Source organism: Pan troglodytes, chromosome 20 (genome assembly GCF_028858775.2).
Source record: "Pan troglodytes isolate AG18354 chromosome 20, NHGRI_mPanTro3-v2.0_pri, whole genome shotgun sequence".
In the NCBI taxonomy this organism is placed as follows: Eukaryota; Metazoa; Chordata; class Mammalia; order Primates; family Hominidae; genus Pan; species Pan troglodytes.
In genome coordinates, this window is record NC_072418.2 from 37,387,989 (window position 1) to 37,413,804 (window position 25,816).

A 25,816-nucleotide genomic window follows, 5' to 3' on the forward strand; every position below is an offset into this window, starting at 1 on the left:
CTTTCTCCCTCATATCATCTGTCTTAAGGTCACAGATACCGCAGCCACTGCCAGGTTTCCACAAGCCAGTCACCTTTCAGGTGGAGAAGTAGCTTGCTATAGCAGCCAGTTTCTCGAGTTTGCACGACAGTGCCACTGGAACAATGGCTCATTCATGTCAGATTTCCAGAGAGTTGGGCAGCACACTTGTGAGAATCCAGCTGTGAACAAGCCATTGCTGTCTTTAGGAGCTTATGTGCCAGGTGGTAAGGTGTACATACGCAAATAAAATGGTAAGATGATTGCAAGTTGTCATGAAGATAAGACAGCATTGTAGGGGTGAGGTGACCCTAGATTAGACAGGTTGGCTGCAGAAGGCTTCTCTGAGGGTGTAACTCTTGTTTTGAGAGCTAAAGGATGATAGGGAGGAGCATCATGAGTAGGAGGGAGGCAGGAGCTCTCTGGATAGAGGCAGCAGCATGTGTAAAGAGCTTGGGGCACTAGAAGAACTGGAAGATAAATGGTGTGACTGCAGAATGATGAGTGAGAGTCAGGAGGCACGACATGAGGCTGGAGAGGTGGGCAGGGCTGTGCAGGTCTCAGTAAGGAGTTTGATTTTATTCAAAGTGCCAGTGACCATTGGATATAAATTCTTCATAAACTGCATGCAGAAGAGAGATTAAAAGGTTGGCAGAAAGGAATAAAAATGAAACTGGAGGACCAAGCTGGTAAAAATTGCCCCCAAGGGTCTATCAGAATCCTAACTCACTTAGGCTAATAAGATCAGTGGTTACTTATGAACAATACGATTGAAAAGACCTATGAAAAAACACGTGAAATTTGGAGTTTCTCTGTCTCTCATGTTTCCTGTAAGTAATTCACTAGATATAGAGACTCGATTAGATTTTGATTCAGTATTTTAGGCAAAAATATTTTTTGGGTGGTACTGTGTACTTCCTATTTTGTCACAATGATAGGCATATAATTATATGTTTAGTTCCCCACTTTAATGATGCTAAAATTAATTAGTGGGTTCAGGTGTTATGCCTGATTCCTTCATCATAAACTTCTCCATCAAGTTTCACCAAATCATTTTAACAGTGATTAATAATCATTGGCTAGATACACTATTTCATTAGAGTTGCAAAATAATAGTTTTCCTAGCATTTCTTCTTTATTTATTGGCTAATTTTCTTTGATTAAGCACTTTCCTAAATGGAGTATTCCAAAAAAAACTATATAAACAGGAAAAGCAGGATAAATGCTTGATTTCACCCCACCCCCACCCCCAGCAGTTTTCAGAACAATAGCTTGGTGCCTTAACACCTCCACAGATAGATGACCAATGGAATTTTTCTTAATATCATTATTGACTCATTTTTTTTATTGTGGTAGAATATGCATAACACAAAATTTACAGTTTTAACCATTTTTATGTATACATTTCAGTGGCATAAGTACATTAACAATGTTGTGCAACCATCACCACCATCCATCTCCAGAACTTTTTCAACATCCCAAACTGAAAGTCTTGGCCAGGCATGGTGGCTCATGCCTGTAATCCCAGCACTTTGGGAGGCTGAAGCGGGTGGATCACCTGAGGTCAGAAGTTTGAGACCAGCCTGGCCAACATGGTGAAACCCTGTCTCTGCTAAAAATACAAAAATTAGCCAGATGTGGTGGCATAAGCCTGCAGTCCCAGCTACTTGGGAGGCTGAGGCATGAGAATTGCTTGAACCCAGGAGGCAGAGGTTACAGTAAACCGAAATTGTGCCACTAGTACTCCAGCCTGAGTGACAGAGCAAGACTCCATCTCAAAAAAAAAAAAAAAAAAAAAGTCTTGCCTGTTAAACAGTAACTCCCCATTTTCCCCTTCTCTCAGCTCCTGGGCACAACCTCTCTTCTACTTTTTGTCCCTAAAAATTTGACTATTTTAGGCACCCCATATATATGGAATCACACAGTATTTGTCCTTTAGTGTCTGGCATCTTAGCAGAGTATCTCCAAGGTTCATCCATGTTGGAGCATGTTATTAGAATTTCCTTCATTAAATTTTTTTTTTTTATTGACAGGGTCTCTGTCACCCAGGCTGGAGTGCAGTGGTGCAGTCAAGCTCACTGCAGCCTCAGATGCCTGGGTTCAAGTGATCCTCATGGCTCAGCCTCCCAAGTAGCTGGAACTACAAGTGTGCACCATAATGCCGAGCTAATTTTTAAATTTTTTGTAGAGACAGGGTCTCGCTATGTTGCCCAGGCTAGTCTCAAACTGGCCTCAAGCAATCTTCCTACCTCAGCCTCCCAGAGTGCTAGGATTACAGGCATGAGCCACTGCTTCCAGCCTTTCTTCCTTTTTAATACTAAATAATAGTCCATTGTATGGATATACCACATTTGTTTATCTATTCATCTTCCATGGACATTTGAATTGTTTCCACCTTTTGACTATATGAATAATGCTTGGGTGAACATGGGTGAAGAAATACCTGCTCACGTCCTTGCTTTCAATTCTTTTGGGTAGATACACAGAAGTGGATTTGCTGAATCACATGGTAATTCTATGTTTAATTTTTTAAGGAAGCACCATACTGTTTTCCACAGTGGCTGCACTATTTTATATTCCCACTAGCAATACACAAGGCTTCCAATTTCTCCATGTCCTTGCCAGCACTTTTTGTTTTGTTTTGTTTTTGAGACAGTGTCTCGCTCTCCGTCCCAGGCTGGAGTTCAGTGGCCCATTGCGATCTCGGCTCACTGCAACCTGTGCTTCCCGGGCTCAGGTGATCCTCCCACCTCAGCCTCCCAAGTAGCTGGGACCACGCCTGGCTATTTTTTTTTATTTTTTATTTTTAGTAGAGACGAGGTTTCTCCATGTTGCCCAGGCTGGCAGTGGCCAAGCACGTATTTTCTGTGTTTTGTTTATTTTAATATTAGCCATCCTAATAGGGTATGAAGTGGTATCTCACTGTGGTTTTGATTTGCATTTTCCAAGTTATATTATTCCCTAGTTGTACTGTCTATTCTTGCCTTACTGTAAAGAAATACTTGAGACTGGGTAATTTATAAACAAAAGTGGTTTAATTGGCCGTACAGGAAGTATGGCAGCATCTGCTCCTGGGGAGGCCTTAGGGAGCTTTTATTGGTGGCAGAAGGCAAAGCGGAGCAGGCATCTTAAATGGCAGGAGCCAGGACCGAGAGAGAGAAGGGAGGTGCTGCCCACTTTTAAACAACCAGGTCTCATGAGAACCCACTCACTATTGAGTACAAAGGGGAAAATCCAACACATGATCCAGTCACCTCCCAGGCTCCACCTCCAACATTGGGAATTACTATTCGACGTGAGATTTGTGTGGGGACACAGATTTAAGCTATATCACTAGTGATTAGTGATGTTGAGCATCTTTTCATGTGCTTATTAGCTGTTTGCATATTTCTTGGGACAAAAGTCTATTCAAGTCCTTTGCCCATTTAAAAATTGGATTTTTGTGTTTGAGTTGTAGGAGTTCTTTATATATTCTGGATATTAATTCCTTTTCCCATATGTGATTTATAAATATTTTCGTCTATGGATTGCTTTTTGCTTGTAATGTCCTTTGATGCCTAAAAGTTTTGATTTTGAAGTCCAGTTTATCTGTTTTTTGTTGCCTGTGCTTTTGGTGTCCTATCCAAGAAATTATTGCTAAGTCTGAACTCAGTAATTTTTATATATTTAATGATTTTCACCCCTAAATGGTTATTCTTTTTGATGCTTAAGTTGTCCCATTATTGATCGTTAATGGAACTTATTTTTCGGGTTTTCTAGGTGCTTTTGACATGAGCCTAGTAGTGTTATATGAGTTCCCTGCTTTCTGGCTTTACAAGAAGTCCGGGGCTTATCGGAAAAATTTCTGATCCCAGATCCAGAATCAGCCATTTCTTTAACTAGTTCTGATTCTTTTTGGTGGGAAATGGTATTAAGGGCATTCATTACAATTAAGATGTAAATTCCAGTAGGTTTTTTTTTTTTTAAGTAGAACTAGGAAATACATACTTTTTGGAAAGAAAAAGATACACCATGATTTCAGACTGATTTACTTCCAATTCAAATGAAGGATTTTTTTTTAAAGGATTTTTATATCTTTGATTTTATATTTGTCTTTTCTCATTTGTTGACAGTAACACCAGAGAGGTCCAGTGAAAACACGATTTTATTGATTGACTGATTGATGGAGACCACCTCACTCTGTCGCCCAGGCTGGAGTATAGTGGCGCCATGTTGGCTCACTGCAGCCTCCACCAGCTGGGCTCAAGTGATCCTTCCACCTCAGCCTCATCAGTAGCTGGTACTACAGGGATGCACTACCATGTCTGGATAATTTTGTTTGTTTGTTTGTTTTGAGATGGAGTCTCACTCTATCACCCAGGCTGGAGTGCAGTGGTGTGATCTCAGCTCACTGCAACCTCTGCCTCCCGGGTTCAAGTGATTTTCCTGCCTCAGCCTCCCTGGTAGCTGGGACTACAGACGCCTGCCACTATGCCTGGCTAATTTTTGTATTTTTAGTAGAGACGTGGTTTCACCATATTGGCCAGGCTGGTCTTAAACCCCTGACCTTGTGATCTGCCTGCCTCTGCTTCCCAAAGTGCTGGGATTACAGTCATGAGCCACTGCACCTGGCCAATTTTGTTTGTGTGTTATAGAGATGGGGTCTCACTGTGTTGCCCAGGCTGGTCTTGAACTCTAAAGCATTCCTCCTGCTTTGGCCTCCCAAAGTGATGGGATTACAGATGTGAAGCACTACACCTGGCCAAAACACAATTTTAAACTTGAAATAATTCTTCTCTGTGTGGCTGTGCCACTAATTTGGTAAATAATATGGATTCATTTGTCTTTTGTTTCATTTTTAGGGATATTTTTCTTTTTTATATTTGCTTTTTGCTTATATATTTACGTAGTTCTAAAGATAAAACCATAAGTAAGATAGATTGAAAGAAGTCTGGCTTTCCTCCTTGTCTTCGTTCTTCTCTATACGTTGTAGGTAAACATCTTTGTTGGTTTTTGGTTTATTCTCCCATGGCTTATTTTAAAAGCTACAAGCGTGTGTGTCTGTGTGTTTCTGTATTCCCTATACCTTACTTCATTCCCATTTTATTTCTTCTCTTGTTTTTATCTTGGCAATCATATTTCTTATTTCCAAGAATTCGTTGTTGATTTCTACTTCCTTTATGATTTGTTTGCTTTTGGTTTTTTTTCTCCCCCCGAGACGGAGTCTTGCTCTATTTTGCCTAGAGCTGGAATGCAATAGTGCGATCTCGGCTCACTGCAACCTCCGCCTCCTGGTTTCAAGCAATTCTCCTGCCTTGGCCTCCTGAGTAGCTGGGATTACAGGCGCACGCCACCACACCAGGCTAATTTTTGTATTTTTAGTAGAGACGGGGTTTCACCATGCTGGCCAGGCTGGTCTTGAACTCCTGACCTTGTGATCTGCCTGCCTTGGCCTCCCAAAGTGCTCGGATTACAGGCGTGAGCCACTGTGCCCAGCCCTGCTTTTAAGGATGCACTATCTTTCCAACACTGTCTGAGGAATACCAGTCAGAACTTCTTTTCAGGTGTTTTTTCTGGGACCTAAAATATGTATTTCTTCTGAGGTCTGATCACCTTTTCATCTTAGTTGTCCTTTTTTGTCCTTTTGGTTTTCCTTCACTGTCTGGTGATCCTTATCAATGAAGAACTGGGTTGTTCATATAGGTAATTTGCAGGAGGTCCCTCTGTTTTTCAATAGTCCTCTTGCCTTAGTGAGAGTTGGCTGATTGAGTGATCAGGAATGGGAAGTACAGATGAAATCAGGTTGATTAACTGGTTTCCCACTCCTGATTTCTGTACCTGCTGACTCAAAGCTGGGCATTTATCCAGCTCCTCCAGGAAAAAGGGCTCTGCCTCTCTGTTCTCTTTTGGCCCTGCGTGTTGTAAAAAGTGGCCAGCTTTGCTCTGGTCTGTCTTGTAATATAGTTTCCTCTGCTTTCTCTCCATCCTCTAGAAGATGGCCTGCAGTTAAATAGACTGTGGCCCTCAGACCTTCTCATTACTGTTTTGCTGAGATTCCCTTGTGAATGTCTTTATTGTTATGTCACTGGGATTTGGGGACGATGGAGAGGTAAGTGCACTTGCCTGTTTAGCCTGTCGTTTTGAAATGAAGCTCCTTTATGTCATCCCATTTCTGACAGCAGGACTGCTTGCCACTCTCTTTTCTCTATTGGTTTAAGGACTGAAGTGGATCTAAAATTATTCTCTGTATTCACAGATCACAGCTATCAATCTTTAGTCAGATGGGAAAACTTAATTAATTAATTCAGGGACTAAATTTCTCTTTATAGCTGCATAATCCATGTAAGTAGAAGTTAGTTATCACTGAAGTGTGTGATGCTTCCTGCCCTGCGATTGGTAGATTTCTATTTGGTTCAAGGATTGGGTAACTTTTCAAAACCTTTCCTGTTTGTCAGTGACTTTTTTTCCAGAGAAGCAGAACTAACAAGGCCTGCTTCCTTTGCTTGCTTTGTGGGAATGATAATATCATCATCATCAAACATTTAGTGCTTAATATGTGCCAGACATCATTCTAAGTGCTTTATATGTATAAACCCATTTAACTCAATAACAGTGGTTACTATTATCCTTATTTTATAGACGATGAGACAGGCAGAGAGAGGTTAAGGAACTTGCTCAAGGTCAAGCTGATCCTGACAGCCAAGATCTCACCCTATTAGTCAGACGCCCAGGGCCATTCTCTTCTTCACTTCAATCGTCTTATCTTTCTAAAGGGAAGTGCTTCAAGAGATTTTCTTAGGATGGCTGACCACTTTTCATGTCTTGTCAACCATAGGTATAAGAAAATCCTCTAATACTGAGTCTTCATCTAGTTTCTTTCTTTCTTTCTTTCTTTCTTTTTTTTTGAGATGGAGTCTCACTCTGTCGCCCAGGCTGGAGTGCAGTGGCGTGATCTCAGCTCACTGCAAGCTCCGCCTCCCAGGTTCATGCCATTCTCCTGCCTCAGCCTCCCAAGTAGCTGGGACTACAGGCGCCCGCCACCATACCTGGCTAATTTTTTGTATTTTTAGTAGAGACGGGGTTTCACCGTGTTAGCCAGGATGGTCTGGATCTCCTGACCTCGTGATCCGCCCGCCTCAGCCTCCCAAAGTGCTGGAAGTGCTGGGATTACAGGCCCAGCTTTCTTTTTTTTTTTTTTTTTTTTTTTTGAGACAGTCTCACTCAGTCATCCAGGCTAGAGTGCAGTGGTGCAATCTCGGCTTACTGCAACCTCCACCTCCCAAGCGATTCTCCTGCCTCAGCCTCCCAAGTAGCTGAAATTACCGGCCTGTGCTACCACGCTCGGCTAATTTTTGTATTTTTAGTAGAGACAGGGTTTCACTGTGTTGGCCAGGCTGGTCTCAAACTCCTGGCCTCAAGTGATCTGCCCGTCTCAGCCTCCCAAAGTACTGGGATTACAGGCATGAGCCACCATGTTTGGCCTTCGTGTAGTTTCAAGCATGTCCTTTATTGCCTGAAATAGAAATCGCTGATGACTCTAATTGTAGAAATGAATATTTTAAATGATATAATTACGGCTGAATTCAATTTTAATCTGTGGAGAACCTTTGCAAATTATTATGTTGAAAAGATGTTACTTAAAATGTTCTTTTCTGCTATGTATTTGATATTTTTAAGTAGCATTAAAACTGAAGAGTACATGACAAATCTCAGAAGTCTTGGCTACACTAGCTTCTGAGGTCTTTCACAATGCGTATTTATTTCCATGCAGCATGAATAGTGGATTCATAAATGGTGAATGTTTTCCCAGTGAAAATTCTTTTTAAGAAAATACGGAAAAGAAATGTCCTTAAATGGTTTGAACATATTTTAGCCTGTCAGGCAGATAAATATGAGGGTGGAGAAGCATGTGAAAAACATTTAGACAGCATTAAGAAGAATTTTATTAAAATAATGATAATAATAATAATTAGCTGGGCACGGTGGCATATGCCTGTAGTCCCAGCTACTGGGGAGGCTGCAGTAGGAAGATCACCTGAGCCCAGGAGGCAGAGGTTACAGTGAGCCGAGATCACGCCACTGCACTCCAGCCTGGGTGACAGAGCCAGACCCAGTCTCAATAAATAAATAAAAACAGAAATAAAATAATAAAATCCAGGTGTTCGTGTGTGTGTGTGTGTGTCTGTGTGTGCATTTTCAACATTTTGTTTCAGAAATGTTCAATCATATACAACATTGGAGCAAGTGATATGATGCACCTCATGTACCCATCACCTAAGTTCCAACAGTATTTTGTCAGGGGATATTATGATCACTGCCATGAAGACAAATGCTTAGGTAGGTATTACCACCTTCTCTGTACATTGTTTCTTGGCAAAATGTCATTTGAAAATGATAGAACTCGGGCAGGCATGATGGCTCATGGCTGTAATCCCAACACTTTGGGAGGCCGAGGCGGGCGGATCACTTTGAGGTCAGGAGTTTGAGACCAGCCTGGCCAACGTGGTGACACCCTGTCTCTACTAAGAATACAAAAATTAATCAGGCTTGGTGTCGGGCACCTGTAATGCCAGCTACTCAGGAGGCTGAGGCATGAGAATTGCCTGAACCCAGGAGGCAGAGGTTGCAGTGAGCCGAGATCGCACCACTGCACTCCAGCCTGGGCAACAGAGTGAGACTTCATCTCAAAAAAAGAAAAAAGAAAATGATAGATCTTGAATGTATTTCAGTTCCATGACCTTTTTTTCTGTTTGTTTCATCGTGTTAGCTAGGATGGTCTCGATCTCCTGACCTCGTGATCCAGCCACCTTGGCCTCCCAAAGTGCTGGGATTATAGGCGTGAGCCACTGTGGCCAGCCAGTTCCATGACATTTTAAAAAAATTCAACACTATCTAGTTTTGATTACAACAAAGATCTGCACAGGAACACCAGATCTGTTAAGAATTAGCGAAAACCAGTTTTCATGTTTTGAATGTTTTTTTCTCTCTGCTTGGATAGGAACCCCAGGCGTGACTGTGATACTTGAGCAGTCTTGTTAGAAGCAATTATGTTACAAACAGAACTTTTCATTGAACTGTGTAACCAGCCCCTTGGTTCTCAGAAAAAGAGTTGTGGCCAGGCACAGTGGCACACGCTTGTAATCCCAGCACTCTGGAAAGCCAAGGCAGGTGGATTGCTTGAGCTTAACAGCCAGAGACTGGTGAAACCCTGTTTCAAAACAAACAAACAAACAAAACAAAACAAAAAACTTATTTATCACTTTGGAAGGGAGGTGCCTTTCTGTATTATTATTATTTTTTGAGACGGAGTCTCGCTGTTGCCCAGGCTGGAGTGCAGTGGCATGATCTCGGCTCACTGCAAGCTCTGCCTCCCGGGTTCATGCCATTCTCCTGCCTCAGTCTCCCGAGTAGCTGGGACTACAGGTGCATCCCACCACACCTGGCTAATTTTTTGTATTTTTAGTAGAGACAGGGTTTCACCGTGTTAGCCAGGATGGTCTCGATCTCCTGACCTCGTGATCTGTCCACTTTGGCCTCCCAAAGTGCTGGGATTACAGGTGTGAGCCACCGCGCCCAGCCAACCTTTCTGTATTCTTTTTTTTTTTTTTTTTGAGACGGAGTCTGGCTCTGTCGCCCAGGCTGGAGTGCAGTGGCGCCGGGATCACGCCATTCTCCTGCCTCAGCCTTCCCAGTAGCTGGGACGACAGGCGCCCGCTACCACGCCTGGCTAATGTTCTGTATTTTTAGTAGGGACAGGGTTTCATTGTGTTAGCCAGGATAGTCTCGATCTCCTGACCTCGTGATCTGCCCGCCTCGGCCTCCCAAAGTGCTGGGATTACAGGCGTGAGCCACCATGTCCGGCCTTTGTGTATTCTTGAATGCACAGGAATATTGGTGAGAATCCCTGAGTTGCACTGCAGTCGGCATCATCAGGCGTCCTCATTCTTGTGGCTGTCAGCAGATTTTCAGTGGACCCCTAGTTTGGCTCTCAAATTATAGCATACATCAGAATCATATGGGGAGCTTGTTAAAAAAGTATATTCTCCAAAAAATTAGCCGGGCGTGGTGGCGGGCGCCTGTAGTCCCAGCTACTCAGGAGGCTGAGGCAGGAGAATGGCGTGAACCCAGGGGGCGGAGCTTGCAGTGAGCCGAGATTGTGCTACTGCACTCCAGCCTGGGAGACAGAGCAAGACTGTCTCAAAAAAAAAAAAAAAAAAAAAAAAAAAAAGTGTATTCTCTGCTTCTCTCCCAAAGATTGATTCGTTAGATTTGGATTGTATCCCAGTAATCCGTATTTAAATAGTCATTCCAGGAAGGGTGCTATCCTGATTCTAGTATCAGAGAAGGAAGTCCTTAAAAGCCATTGTTGGTTTTCACTGGCTGCTACTAGGTTTTTTTGTTGTTGTTTGTTTAGAGACGAGATCTCACTATTTTGCCCAGACTGGACTCGAAGTCCTGGACTCAAGTGACCCTCCTGCTTTGGCCTCCCAAAGTGCTGGGACTGCAGATGGGCACCACTGTGTCCAGCCCTCATCCTAGTGTTACTAAGGTTGGTAGGTGGTGAAAAAAATTGCTAAAAATGTTTTCATCCTTTAACATGCTCAGTGAGTGTTATGACAACCCCACATAGACTTTTACTGCCTACAGACAGATTTACTGTCACAGAGGTTGTCTTAGTTCAGGCTGCTTTGACAAAGTACTATAGGCTGGGTAGCTTATAAACAACAGAAGCTTATTTCTCACAGTTCCAAAGTCTGGAGGTTTAAGATCAGGGTGCCAGCACTGTCAGGTTCTCATGAGAACCCTCTTTCGGGATGCAGACTGCTGACTTACCATGTTCTCATATGGCAGAAAGAGAGTGAACTGGCCTCTTTTTATAAGGGCACTAATCTCATTTATGATGGCTGCACCCTCATGACCTAAATACCTTCCAAAGGCCCTACCTCCAGATACCATCACAATGGGAATTAGATTTCAACATATGCATTTTTTGGGAAACATTCAGCCCGTAACACAGGTGCACCCTTAGTTGTGGGCAATTCAGTTCTGATGCTGTGGTCTGATGACCACACCCTGACAACATGGGTGCATAGTGGGTAGTATGATTGCAAAGGATCTCGTGTTTTTCTCTGTGGTTCCACTAAATTCTTTAGTCCAAGCCTTAGGCCTCCCCTGCTTGGTCACCTGTTGGACCAACACTAGGTACAGGAAGTGCAGGAAGCTCAGTTTATAAAAAGTTATCTGGTGCTTCCAGCTCCATGTAGCTTCCTCTGAAAGAAAAGGAAGCGTGGGGAGTGTAGAAAGCAGTTAGTTCTTCACCTGAGGCTGCGGTTCCAAAACTGAATGGAAACTGTGGTGTTTGGGATGTGTGTTTGACTAAAGTTTCCTTTCCTCAATTTCTCAAAGGAAACTGTGACTCTTCCCCCACCATCTTCCACCCCTTCACTTTCCATACATACAAGAAAGAATGATGTCCTGGAGCAACCTCTGGAGAACAACTATGGGGCCTCCCCATTACAAAACAGCCTCCCCTGTGTGCAAACAGAATTGCTTTCGTCTGGGCAGAACCATACGACACACAGCTGGGCTGTGTGGAGAGCTGTGGCCGACTGTAGGGCTTGCCCACTAGTCTGTATTTTCCCCTACATTTCTCTACCTCTCATATAGTGGAATTGGTACCACGCGACCACCTCTGGCCTTTGATGGTGGCCTTTGACATGCAACCACCTCAAAGCCAAAGGGCTTTGAAGGGAGGTGATGTGTGTCACTTTCAGTGGGAAGTATTAAAGAGTTGGTGTGAGTTTTGACTTTCTTTTTCTGTGCTAGGGCAACCATGGGAGACATAAGTTCTAGTAGTGTCCCTGTAAGCTGAAGAAGGGCTGCTAGACCCACAATGAATTTTTGTGAACAAGAAGTAATCTAAGCTGGGCGCCTTGGCTCATGCCTGTAATCCCAGCACTTTGGGAGGCCGAGGCAGTCGGATCAGTTGAGGCCAGGAGTTCGAGACCAGCCTAGCCAACATGGTGAAACCCTGTTTCTACCAAAAATACAAAAATTAGCTGGGCATGGTGGTGTGTGCCTGTGATCTCCCAGCTACTCAGGAGGCTGAGGTAGGAGAATTGCTTGAACCCAGGAGGTGAAGGTTGCAGTGAGCTAAGATTGCACCACTGCACTCCAGCCTGGGCAACAGAGCAAGACTCTGTCTCAAAAACAAAAAGTAAATCTGGTTGGGCATGGCGGCTCACGCCTATAATCCCAGCACTTTGGGAGGCTGAGGCAGGAATCAGTTGAGGTCAGGAGTTTGAGACCAGCCTGCGCAACATGGTGAAACCCCTATCTCTACCAAAAATACAAAAATTAGCTGGGCTTGGTGATGCATGCCTGTAGTTCCAGCTACTGTGGAGGCTGAGGCAAGAGAATCGCTTGAGCTCAGGAGCTCAAGACCAGGTAGGTTGCAGTGAGCCAGGATCTCACCTCTGCACTCCAGCCTGAGTGACAGAGCAAGATTCCAATCTCCAAGGCCAGGCATGGTGGCTCATGCCTGTAATCCCAGCACTTGGGGAGGCCGAGGTGGGCGGATCACAAGGTCAGAAGATCAAGACCATCTGGCCAACATGGTGAAATCCCATCTCCACTAAATATACAAAAATTAGCTGGGTGTGGTGGCGCGTATCTGTTATCCCAGCTACTCAGGAGGCTGAGGCAGGAGAATCGCTTGAACCCAGGAGGCAGAGGTTACAGTGCGCCAAGATCATGCCACTGCACTCCAGCCTGGTGACAGAGCTAGACTCTGTCTCAAAAAAAAATAAAAGTAAATATTAGGTTAAGCCATTTATTTCAGGATTTGTTACTGCAGCATAGCTTGATCTGTCTGCCAGTTTGAAGTTCTGAGAGTCAAGATACCTGAGTTTGATTCTGAGACTACATGTGGTCTAGTGCAAGACCTTTAATGTCCTGAATCCCCTTTTTAATATATAAATTGAAGGGTTTAAGTTAGATGATCATGAAGGGCCTTTTTGGCACTTAACATTCACAGATGCTGGATGGCAGCACTCAAATGCAGATGTTCCTTGACTTACGATGGGAGTTTATGTCCTGATAAACCTCTCATAAGTTGAAAATATCCTAAGTTGAAAATGTAAGGACCGGGCGCAGTGGCTGATGCCTGTAATTCCAGCACTTTGGGAGGCTGAGGCAGGAGGATCGCTTGAGCTCAGGAGCTCAAGACCAGCCTGGGGAACATGGTGAAACCCAGCTCTATAAAAAATACAAAAATTAACTGGGCGTGGTGCTGTATGCCTGTAGCCCCAGCTACTCAGGAGTCTGAGGTGGGAGGATGGCTTGAGCCCAGGAGGCGGAGCTTGCAGTGAACCAAGATTGCACCACTGTACTCCAGCCTGGGTGACAGAGCCAGACCCTGTCTCAAAAAAAAAGAAGAAGAAAAGAAAATGCATTTAACATTCCTAATGTACCAAACGTCATAGCTTAGCCTTGCCTACCTGAAATGTGCTAAGAGGACTTCACTTTAGCCTGCAGTTTGGCAAAATCATCTACCACAAAGCCTTTTTTTTTCTCTCTCTCTCTTAGAGACAGGGTTTTACTCTGTTACCCAGGCTGGAGTACAAGGGCACAATTACAGATCACTGTAACCTCAAACTCCTGGGTTCAAGTGATGCTCCCACCTCACCCTCTGAAATAGCTGGGACTATAGGTGACCTGGCTAATTTGAAACATTTTTTTGTAGAGGTGGGGTCTTTCTGTGTTGCCCGGGCTGGTCTTGAACTCCTGGCCTCAAATGATCTTTCCAGCTTGGCCTCCCAAAGTGTTGAGATTACTGTTGTAAGCCACCATGCCCAGCTACAAAGTCTATTTTGTGATAAAGTTAAAAACAAATTTGGATCAAAACTCAAAACTTGAAGTATAGTTTCTACTGAAAGCATATTGTTTTTTGTTTTTTGTTTTTTGTTTTTTTTGAGACAGAGTCTCACTCTGTCACCCAGGCTGGAGTGTAGTGGCGTGATCTTGGTTCACTGCAACCTCCGCCTCCCAGGTTCAAGCGATTATCCTGCCTCAGCCTCCCAGGTAGCTGGGATTACAGGTGCCTGCCACAATTCCCGACTAATTTTTGTATTTTTTAGTAGATACGAGCTTTCACCATGTTGGCCAGGCTGGTCTCAAACTCCTGACCTCAGGCGATCCACCCACCTCAGCCTCCCAAAGTGCTGGGATTACAGGTTCCTGCCACAATTCCCGACTAATTTTTGTATTTTTTAGTAGATACGAGCTTTCACCATGTTGGCCAGGCTGGTCTCAAACTCCTGACCTCAGGCGATCCACCCACCTCAGCCTCCCAAAGTGCTGGGATCACAGGTGTGAGCCACTGCGCCCAGCTGCATATTGCTTTTTTAGCATTGTAAAGTAGCAAAACTGTAAGTCAAGCCATTGTAAGTCAGGAACCATGTGCACACTTTTCTGATTGATGTACAAAAAGGAGACTAAGTCTGGCACTAAAGCCATCCCTGGAAAACTTATTTATTACTATTAGTTTTTGCTATTAAATGAGAAGTTAGTTCTGTGAAGAAAGTGACAAAGAAAGATGAAGTAATACTTTTTTAAAAATTAGTTTTATTGAGATATAATTCACATAATTAGTTTATTTGGCTCATGTTTGTGGGAAGTCCAAGGTCATGGCATTGGCATCTGGTGAGGGCCTTCTTACTGCATCACCCCAAGGCGAAAGGTGGAAGGACAGGAGAGCTCAAGAGAGCAAGAGATGGTTGAACTTCTGTAACAGATTCACTCTCACAATAAACTAAACCACTCCTGTGATAATGCCATTAATCTATTCAGGAGGACAAGAGCCTTCATGACCTAATCATCTCTTACAGGTCTCACCTCTATACACTATTGCACTGGGGATTAAGTTTCCAATACAAGAACTTTGGATGACATTTCAAGCCATAGCAACCACTATTTAACTTCAGAACATTTTCATCACTCCCCAGAAAAGCTGTACACATTAGCAAGGACTCCTCATTCCATAAATCTACTTTTTTTTTTTTTTTTTTTTTTTTTTTTTTTTTTTTTGAGACAGAGTCTCACTCTCTCGCCCAGGCTGGAGTACAGTGGCACCATCTTGGCTCACTGCACCCTTCACCTCCAGGTTCAAGTGATTCTTCTGCCTCAGCCTCCTAAATAGCTGGGATTACAGGCATGTGCCGCCATACCTGGCTAATTTTTTTTGTATTTTTAGTAGAGACGGGGTTTTACCATGTTGGCCAGGCTGGTCTCCAATGCCTGGCCTCAAGTGATCTAACCCCCTTGGCCTCCCAAAGTGTTGGGATTACAGGCGTGAGCCACCGCACCCGCCCAGATCTACTTTTTTATTTGTGTAGATTGCCTATTCTAGACATTTCATATCAGTAGACTCATATAATAGGAGTCTCCTTGTCTGGCTTCTTTCACTTAGCACAGTGTTTTTAAGGTTCATCCATATTGTAGCATTTATCAGAACCTCATTCCTTTTTATAGTTGAATAAATAATCCATTGTATGTCTGTACTACATTTGTTTATTCGTCAGTTGATAAGCAATTGGGTTGTTACTACTTTTGACTATTATGAATAATGCTGCTATGAACATTTGTGTGCAGGTTTTTGTTTGGACATATTTCTTCGCTTCTCTTGGGTATATACATAGGAATGAAATTGCTGGGTTATGTGGTAACACTATATTTAGCATTTTGAGGACCTGCCAAACTGTTCCATAGTGGCTATCCCATTTTACTTTCTTTTTTTTTTTTTTTTTTTTTTTTTTTGAGACAGCGTCTCACTCTGTTACCCAGGCTGGAGCACAGTGGCACGATTTCGGCTCCTTGCAACCTCTGCCTCCTGGGTTCAAGCAATTCTCCTGCCTCAGCCTCCTGAATAGTTGGGATTACAGGCATGTGCCACCACACCCAGCTAATTTTTTTTTTTTTTTTGAGTCTCGTTCCATCACCCAGGGTGGAATGCAGTGGCGTGATCTCGGCTCACTGCAAGGTTCCGCCTCCCGGGTTCATGCCATTCTCCTGCCTCAGCCTCCCAAGTCACCCAGCTAATTTTTGTATTTTTTAGTAGAAACAGGGTTTTGCCATGTTGTCAGGCTGGTTTCTGACCCCTGACCTCAAATGATCCTCCCGCCTCTGCCTCCCAAAGTGCTGGGATTACAGTCATGAGCTACTGAATTCGGCCCATTTTACAATCCTATATGCAATGTATGAGTGTTTTGATGTTTCCACATCTTCATCAATACTTGTTACTGTCTTTTTTACTGAAGTAATCAGTTTTAATAAAGCAGCCATATGGCAAACTAAACACTGAAGAGATTTTTACATGCATATTAGCGTAAGTTGCTCTCTAAACAGTTGTAGTGTGTATTGGCATATTTATAAAAATTTGCACTGTGAGCTTAGCACTAAAATAAAAAGTTAATGACTAATAACATAATTCTTCAACTTGTTTAGCTTTTGGAAAATTTTTCATTTCAAAAATGAAGCACTCTTGAAGGGAAAAAAAGGAGTAAATAAAAAATGAGTTGTTTGATCCTCTCTCTCTCGATTCACCAGATGTAATTGTTCTCTTGGAGCATTTTTTTTTTTTTTAAAGACAGATTCTCTGTTTTCCAGGCTGGAGTGCAGTGGTGTGATCATGGTTCACTGCAGCCTCAACTTTTCAGGCTCAAGTGATCCTCCCACCTTAGCCTCCCGAGTAGCTGGGACCACAGGTGCACACCATCATGCCCGGTTAATTTTTGTATGTTTTTGTAGAGACAGGGTTTCACCATGTTGCCCAGGCCGGTTGAACTTCTGGGCTCAAGTGATCTGCCTGCTTTGGCCTCCCAAAGTGCTAGGATTACAGGTATGAGCCACTTTGCCCAACCTCTTGAAGCATAAACATATATATATACACACACACACAAACACACACACACATATATACAACACACACACACATACACACACACACACATATATATTTCTTTTTTTTTTTTTTTTTTTGAGACGGAGCCTTACTCTGTCACCCAGGCTGGAGTGCAGTGGTGTGATCTCAGCTCACTGCAACCTCCGCCTCTCAGGTTGGAGTGATTCTCCTGCCTCAGCCTCCCGAGTAGCTGGGATTATAGGCACGCGTCACCACACCTGGCTTGTTTTTTGTATTTTTTAGTAGAAATGGGGTTTCCTTCTGTTGGCCAGGCTGGTCTCTAACTCCTGACCTCTCAGGTGATCCATCTGCCTCAGCCTCCCAAAGTGCTGGGATTACAGGTGTCAGCCACTGTGCCTGGTTGCATAAACTTATTTTTATAAATTATATGCTTCTAAATTATCAGGTGGACTGTGCCTTACATGTATAGGCTTGAGTAGGCTGAGCATGGTGGCTCACACCTATAATCCCAACACTTTTAGAGGCCAAGGTAGGAAGATGGCTTGGGGTCACGAGTTCAAGGCCAGCGTGGACAACATAGTGAGACCCTGTCTCTACAAAAAAAAGAAAATTAGGTGGGCATGGTGGTGCACGCCTGAGGTCCTGGCCCCTGAGGAGGCTGAGGTGGACGATTGCTTGAGCCCAGAAGATCAAGGCTGCAATGAGCCATGATTGTATGACTATACTCCAGTTTGGGTGACAGAGAGAGACCCCATCTCTAAAAGCAAAAAAAAAAAAAAGTGAAATAAAATAAAAAATCGTTGCTATCTTTTATTAATATTCTGTTTTGGGAGACATTATTCTTATATTTTCCTCACACTTTTTAAATGTGGTTTCTTTTAGTTCTTTGAACATACTTAAATTAGCTGACTTAAACTCTGTCTGTTAAGTCCAATATCTGGGCTTCCCTTGGGAAAAGTTTTCTATTGTTGTTTTTTCCCTTTATATGGGCTGTATTCTTTTGTTTCTTTGCATATCTTCCAATTCTTTGTTGAAAACTGGACATTTTATTTTATTATTATTTTCAGACAGAGTCTCGCTCTGTTGCCCAGGCTGGAGTACAGTGGTGTGATCCAAGCAATTCTCATGCCTCAACTGCCTGAGTAGCTGGGACTATGGGTGGGCAACAACACACCTGGCTAATTTTTTTTGTATTCTTAGTAGAGACAGGGTTTCACCATATTGGCCAAGCTGGTCTTGAACCCCTGACCTCAGGTGATTTGCCCACCTCGGCCTCCCAAAGCACTGGGATTACAGGCTTGAGCCACTGTGGCCAGCCAACTGGACATTTTTAATGACATAATGTGGCAACTCTGAAAATCAGATTCTCCTCCCTCTCCAGATGAGCTCTAAGTCAGGTAAAATACAGAGATATTTGCAAATGGGGTATTTTGGGGAACCACCAGACAGGTTAAATAATGCCAATTTCCTGGGAATGGTACTTTGAAGGAGCTGTAGCCCAGTTCTGCTTCCTCTGGTAACTGCCAGTCTTCTGGTCTTCAATGTGGATGCAGCTGGTAGTTTTCAAGGCTATTATGGAGCTGGAGAGCTAGGAATGGGACTCAGTCAAGTTAAAATGCTACAAAACTCACTGTTCTTACCAGGATTCAGCTATTTATCTTTGATAAATTATCCCATTTGCTAAAAGCCTATTTCCAGAGTTCTGAAAAAGGTGATTCTGATTATTTTGCCAATTTTTCATTGTTTTTATGTAGTAGAGAATTTTGGTCAGGGAAAGTCCTTATTCTGCCATTTTTGATGATACTCTTTCCCTCCCCTTTTTAGGCTTTTATTTTCATGAATCTTGTATCTCTTGGTGTTTTGTTTTGTTTTCTTTTCTTTTCTTTTTTTTTCGAGACAGGGTCTTGTTTTGTCACCCAGGCTAGTGTGCAGTGGTGTAATCATGGCCCACTGCAGCTTCAAACTCCTGGGCTCAAGTGATCCTGCTCCCTCAGCCTCCCAAGTAGCAGAGACTACAGGTGCACACCACCATGACCAGCTAATTTTTAAAATTTTTTGTAGAGATGGGGTCTTGCTCTGTTGTTCAGACTAGTCTCAAATTCCTGGCCTCAAGCGATCCTCTTGTCTCAGCCCTTCAAAGTGCTGAGATTACAGGCCTGAGCCACTACACCCAGCCTAATTTTTGTATATGATGTGAGGTCGGGGTCCAGATTCATTTTTTCATGTGGATATTTAGTTGTCCCATCACCATTTATTGAAGAGACTGTTCTTTCCCCATTGGATATTTTTGGCATCCTGGTCTAAAATCAGTTGACTGTAGATGTATGGGTTTATTTCTGGACTTCTAATTCTAATCCATTGATTTATACATCTTATGCCAGTATTTCACTGCTTTGGTTACTATAGCTTTATAGTAGATTTTGAAATCAGGAAATATTACTTTTACAACATTTTTTCTTTCAGTATTTGTTTTAGTCATCCTGGATCCCTCGCTTTTTTTTTTTTTTTTCTTGCCTCAGTTTGTTTGTACAAATAGCACAGGAGGATCCCCACCCCATGCAGACGGCAGCCCGAGGGGGTCGCACCAGTCCTTCTGTTCTCACATTGGTAGACAGAGATATCTACTCTGAAGCCTTTGTAGGGGCCTGGGCACCTTTGGGAGCTCGAGCTGGAACTGAAGCTGGAGCTGCATTCTGGGCGCTGATTTGATCCTTGGCCTTGGCCTTTGGCCGGCACAGCCTGAGTCCCTTGGCAGTGCGGGCACGAGCACACTTCCCAAGCTTGGGGTGGGCAATGTAGGCAAGTTGATTGAGCTTGTGGCTGACACCCTTTGGGATCTTGGGCTTAACCTCCTTGGGCTTTACGAGGGCCTTGATAGCCTCGGCACGTGCACTCATGGCCTTGGCATTGTTGGCTTGCATCGTCTTGAGGCCCTTCTTGTGCTTCTTGGCAAAGTGCATGTTCCTCAGGAACCTGGGGTCCACCCACTTAAGAGATTCATATCTTTGTGATCGGGGTTTCTTGATAGCATTTCTGTGCCATTTTCGGGACTGGTTGTGTGTGGTATGGTTCTTGGACTTGGCCCTGTCTGTACCTTAAGCCGCAGCTCCCGAAGCACCTAGAACTGGAACCCTCACATTTTTATATGATTTTAGGGCTTTGTTTTATTTTTGGGGACAGAGTCTTGCAGTGTTGCCCAGGCTGCTCTTAGACTCCTGGGCTCAAGTGATGTTCTCACCTTGGCCACCTCTAAGTATCTAGGACAGCAGGCATGCACTACCACTCCTGGCTTCCAAATGAATTTTGGGGTCAGCTTGCCCATTTCTGTAGAAAAGGTAATTCAAATTTTGAGGCCGGCACGGTGGCTCACGCCTGTAATTCCAGCACTTTGGGAGGCCGAGGTGTGTGGATCACTTGAGGCCAGGAGTTTGAGACTGGCCTGGCCAATATGGCGAAACCTCATCTCTACTAAAAATACAAAAAATTAGCCAGGCACTGTGACGTGCGCGCCTGTAATCCCAGCTACTTGGGAGGCTGAGGCAGGAGAATCACTTGAACTCTGGAGGTGGAGGTTGCAGTGAGCTGAGATTGTGCCACTGCACTCCAGACTGGGCGACAGAGCACAACTCTGTCTCAAAAAATATATATATTTTGATAAAGATTGTGTTGAATCTGTAGATGAATTTGGTGAAATAGTATAACTTTAAGCATTATAAGTTTCATTTAGAGAAAGTTTGGAAGTATGTAAAGTGAAAAAGAGTTTAATGTTTGTGGTTTTTTAATTAGGTAAGCATACAGGTCTCATTTGGTCTTCTAGATCTATCAAAGGAATGGGGGCAGGCTCTCCTAGAGCCAGAGGCAGCCGCGGTAGAGGAACTAGGAAGCTGGTGCACCACTGAACAAAGATAGAGTGTTTCTCAGGGCTGCATAAGACACTCACTGTGGCCAACTCAGGTGAAGGTTTTCCTTCAGAGGCCACAGAGTCTCCACGGGAACAGCCTGCCCCCCTTCAGCATTCCTGTAGAGTGCTTCTGTTGTATATCAGAATCTATAAATTGTGGAGGACTCGGGTGGGGATAGATGTGATTGCCTTATTTGTCATGAATTTGAAAAAAGAAAACATTTTGGAACACATTTTTTACAAGTAGCCATTTGATATTTGTTTCTTGAAAAGTTTATGAGATTTTTTTTAAAGAGCTCAAATTTTGTTGAACATAGAGCCATAAATAGTGGTTGTTTTATTGACTTTATATGTTATGTGTTTGTATCCACAGTGTTCTTCTCATCTCTTGCCTTTGTAACCTACCTAATTCCTGTGTTGCCAACACAATCATAGAAATACAAAGGAATTATGGTAATTGGCCATAAGTGACGAAGTATGAGTTACATTTAATTATATATTCAAAAAAGGAAAATAGAAAACCTGGTTATCAATAAGTAGACCAAACTATATACCACCATTACATAGGTTGTAGTTGAATATGTGGTCAAGCACGGTGGCTCATGCCTGTAATCTCAGCATTTTGGCCTGAGGCGGGAGGATCACTTGAGCTCAGGAGTTTGAGACCAGCCTGGGCAACATGGCGAAACCTCGTCTCTACAAAAAATACAAAAATTAACCAAGCATGGTGGTACATCTGTAGTCCCAGCTGCTCCGGAGACTGAGGCAGGAGGATTGCTTGGGCCTAGGAGTTCGAGGCTGTAGTAAGCCAAGGTCATGCCACTGCACTCTAGCCTGGGTAACAGAGTGAGACTCTGTCTCAAAAAAAAAAAAGTTGGCCAGGCGCAGTGGCTCACGCCTATAATCCCAGCACTTTGGGAGGCCGAGACGGGTGGATCACCTGAGGTCAGGAGTTCGAGACCAGCCTGGCCAGCATGGTGAAACCCCACCTCTACTAAAAATACAAAAATTAGCCAGGCATGGTGGGCGCTTGTAATCCCAGCTACTCAGGAGGCTGAGGCAGGAGAATCACTGGAACCTGGGAGGCGGAGGTTGTGATGAGCTGAGACCACGCCACTGCACTCCAGCCTGGGCAACAGCAAGACTCCATCTCAAAAAAAAATAAAATAAATAAAATAAGTTAAATATATGGTAAATGTGACTTTCAGTGAAATGTATTTGAACTTGTGTTTGGGAGAGCAGATGGTTTCAAGCAAATGTTATTTCTGATTTTAGCTTTATGAGAAGAATCACAGTATTCCGCTGTTGTAGGTATCAGAAACTACAACCAGCGATATCCAGATTCTGCTATTTGAACCTATCCAGAGTCAGGGGTTCTAAGAAGCCACCCAAGGTGTGAAACTGGTATACCTTGCCAGGCTCCCGCTCTGCACACCCAAAGGGAAACTGGTACCGGAGTGAGGACTGGAAGAATCGTGTCTGTAAACCGCCTGCCAGCCACTCCCTTCTCCAGGCTCTGTTTCTGCACCCTGCACTTAAGCCCAGCTTGGTATCCGACTGTCCCGTCCTACTTTGGGACCTTTGCCGTGGTGGTCCTTTACCTTGTGAGTCCCACCTGTCCCTTTTGCACTTGTCCAAGCCTATCCTACAATCAAGGCCTACCTCAGAAGAATATTTTTTTTCGTAACAACCTTTTTTATTTCCCTTGCCCTTTGCCCATCTCTGCCTTTGCTGATGCCCCATAAAGTTTATGAGTGCTGTGTGTGTCAACAACCCTCACCATAATCTGAGTACTCATGTGATCCTCCTGAAGCTTGTGAGCCCTTCAAAGAGGAAAGGAGAAAATGCTGAGCGTGGATCCAGGCCCTGTTCAACGTGCCAGCCTCAGCTTTGAAGGGGCCAGTCTAGAATCATACTTTTTTGGTTGCATTGTTTTTGTATTACTACTTGAGGAATTTTCTAACAGTCATCATTTCATAGTTCAGTGCTCACTATTGTACCTGCTCCTCTAAGGTTATAATATGATTTCTTATTTCATTCATTTGTAGCCCACCTGTGTGGATAATAGCATCACAGGAGTTATTGTCCAGAATTACTGTAGCCTTCCTCACTTTATCTTATTTTTCCCCCCGACAGGAAAGGACTTAGAAGCTTTACAAATACATCTGTGCATTCTTGCTGCAGACTTTACAACTGAGGGCCAGCCCAGTCTGGAAGCATCTCTTATTAATGTTACAAGGAAACTGCTACCTCAGCAAACAAAAGGAATGGAGGAGGAGACTTACAACAAATGCCATTTAAAAAAAAAAGAAAAACTTGTTTTCAGGAAACATTAGAGGAAATTTGGAGAATTTCAGCATTGCATAGAAGCAGCCTTACAGGTAAACGGATTTGACGGGCAGGCTCTGTCAAAATTCTGCAGAAGTTTGATGTTCCTTCTTAAGGACTTTATGTGAAGTAATTCTGTACTGCTTTTAAATTGCTGTTGATCAGCTTCTGGGTTTTTGGGTTCTAACTTTTTTGGGTATATTGAAGACACAGTGTATTACATTATATTACATTTTTAAACGTTAAGTTATTTTTCTGCCATTGTAAATACAAGTATCAAAATATTCTTACAAAGAAGTAAACATTTTTCTCAGCAAGCATATCCTTTTAGTAAGAGAGTGGAATGCTAAACAGTTCTTATCCAGCATTTTGGACATCTTTTATTTTTTGTCAGAGATCCTGTCTACACTGAAAATATTAATTATATAAACCTGTTGTCTCTCACCTCTACGTTGGATCACATGGTCACCTGCCTCATGGAAATGCCTTTTTTAAAACTTCGATTTGCAGAACTCCACTATTTTTATACCTAGCTACAGTTTTGAGAAAGAAGAATCAGAACCCTGACCCACTTACGGTTGCTGGGACAATTCCCCCTCCCGCATGTATTGCTGCAGTGCCCAGGACAGTAAAATGGACTACAAGCGGCGCTTCCTGCTTGGCGGGTCCAAGCAGAAGGTGCAGCAGCACCAGCAGTACCCGATGCCTGAGCTGGGCCGAGCACTGAGTGCTCCCCTGGCATCCACGGCCACCACTGCCCCCCTGGGCAGTCTGACCACTGCAAGCAGCTGCCACCATGCCATGCCCCACACTACTCCTATCGCCGACATCCAGCAGGGCATCTCCAAGTATCTGGATGCCCTGAACGTCTTCTGCCGTGCCAGTACTTTCCTCACAGATCTCTTCAGCACTGTGTTCAGGAACTCTCACTACTCAAAGGCAGCCACACAGCTCAAAGATGTGCAGGAGCATGTCATGGAAGCAGCCAGTCGGCTGACCTCGGCCATAAAGCCTGAGATCGCCAAGATGCTAATGGAACTTAGTGCTGGGGCTGCAAATTTTACGGATCAGAAGGAATTCAGTCTCCAGGACATTGAGGTAGAGTATCTTTTGTGTCATACTTGTGTAGGAAAATATACTACAAAGGTAAGTGAGAATATTGTCTTAAGTTTTTTCCAAATCACTGTAATAGTAGCCTTTGTCCTCTTGCTGTTGGTACTCTGTCTTCGTAAAAAATTTGTGCGTGCCAGGTTCTGAATTGCTTTCATATCAAATTCAGTAGGTTAAGGGTAGGTGTGGTGGCTGTAACCCCAGCACTTTGGGAGGCCAAGGCGGGAAGATGGCTTGAGCTCAGGAGTTTGAGGCATCATAGTGAGACCTTGTCTCTACAAAAACTAAAAAAATTAATTAGCTGGGCGTGGTGGTGTGCACCTGTTGGATAGATTTTAAAAATTACTTTTAGCTGTTCAGAGAGTTAATCTGACATTAGTTTTTCCATCCTTCTACATCCAGAAGCCCTGACTACTCCAGAAGCCCAGAAGCTGAGGTGGGAGGATCGCTTGAGCCCAGGAGTTTGAGGCTGCAGTGAGCCGTGATTGCACTGCTGTACTCCAGCCTGGACGGCAGAGTGAGACCATGTCTCAAAAAAAAAAAAAAAGAAAAGAAAAATTATTAAACAAACCAGCCAATATTTTATGTTGTTGTCTTTCAAATTTTCAAGTCAGAACCTAATTTTCAAATACCGTACTGGTAAAAGTTATTAGTGAGTATTGAGAATTCTAAATACGATTATGAGCTTTATTTGTGGAATTTTTTTTTTTTTTGAGACGGAGTCCTGCTCTGTCGCCCAGGCTGGAGTGTGGTGGCACGATCTCGGCTCACTGCAAGGTCCGCCTCCTGGGTTCATGCCATTCTCCTGCCTCAGCCTCCCTAGTAGCTGGGACTACAGGCGCCCGCCACCTCACCCGGCTAATTTTTTTGTATTTTTAGTAGAGACGGGGTTTCACCATGTTAGCCAGGATGGTCTCGATCTCCTGACCTCGTGATCTGCCCGCCTTGGTCTCCCAAAGTGCTGGGATTACAGGTGTGAGCCATCGTGCCCAGCCTTTTTTTTTTTTTTTTTTTTTAAGTCAGTTTCGCTCTTGTTGCCCAGGCTGGAGTGCAATAGTGCAATCTTGGCTCACTGCAACCTCCACTTCCTGAGTTCAAGTGATTCTTCTGCCTCAGCCTCCTGAGTAGCTGGGATTACAGGCATGCGCCACCATGCCCGGCTAATTTTGTATTTTTAGTAGAGACGGGGTTTCACCACGTTGGTCAGGCTAGGGTCTCAAACTCGCAACTTCAGGTGATCCGCCCGCCTCAGCCTCCCAAAGTGCTGGGATTACAGGCAGGAGCCACCGCGCCCGGCCGTTTTTTTTTTTTTTTTTTTTTGAGACGGAGTCTCACTCTGTCACACAAGCTGGAGTGTAGTGGCACGATCTCAGCTTACTGCAACATCGCCTCCCAGGTTCAAGCAATTCTCTGCCTCAGCCTCCCGAGTAGCTGGGATTACAGGAGCCCACCACCACGCCTGGCTAAGTTTTTGTATTTTTAGTAGAGACAGGGTTTCACCATCTTGGCCAGGCCGGTCTCGAACTCCTAACCTCAAGTGATCCACCCGCCTCGGCGTC

General features: G+C 43.8%; 2 protein-coding genes across 6 annotated transcripts in view; one reads left to right on the forward strand and one right to left on the reverse strand.

The window, feature by feature from the left end:
- GARRE1 (granule associated Rac and RHOG effector 1) overlaps positions 1–25,816 on the forward strand; it is a 100,832-nt gene that overhangs the window by 22,137 nt on the left and 52,879 nt on the right. For 4 of the 5 annotated variants that reach the window (XM_016935636.4, XM_054673279.2, XM_003316261.6 and 1 more), the window contains one exon: positions 22,956–24,245. In XM_016935636.4, the coding sequence (XP_016791125.3) occupies positions 23,751–24,245 (495 nt within the window). In that variant the 5' untranslated portion in view covers positions 22,956–23,750. The remainder of the gene's footprint in view (positions 1–22,955; positions 24,246–25,816) is intronic. The other variant, XM_016935634.4, reaches the window with a different exon arrangement.
- LOC104003347 (large ribosomal subunit protein eL29-like) lies at positions 19,538–20,240 on the reverse strand. Its single transcript, XM_054672922.1, has 2 exons — positions 20,237–20,240; positions 19,538–20,012 (listed from the first exon to the last, which is right to left on the reverse strand). Exons 1-2 carry the CDS (start codon positions 20,238–20,240, stop codon positions 19,540–19,542), a joined length of 477 nt encoding a protein of 158 aa, XP_054528897.1. The 3' UTR covers positions 19,538–19,539.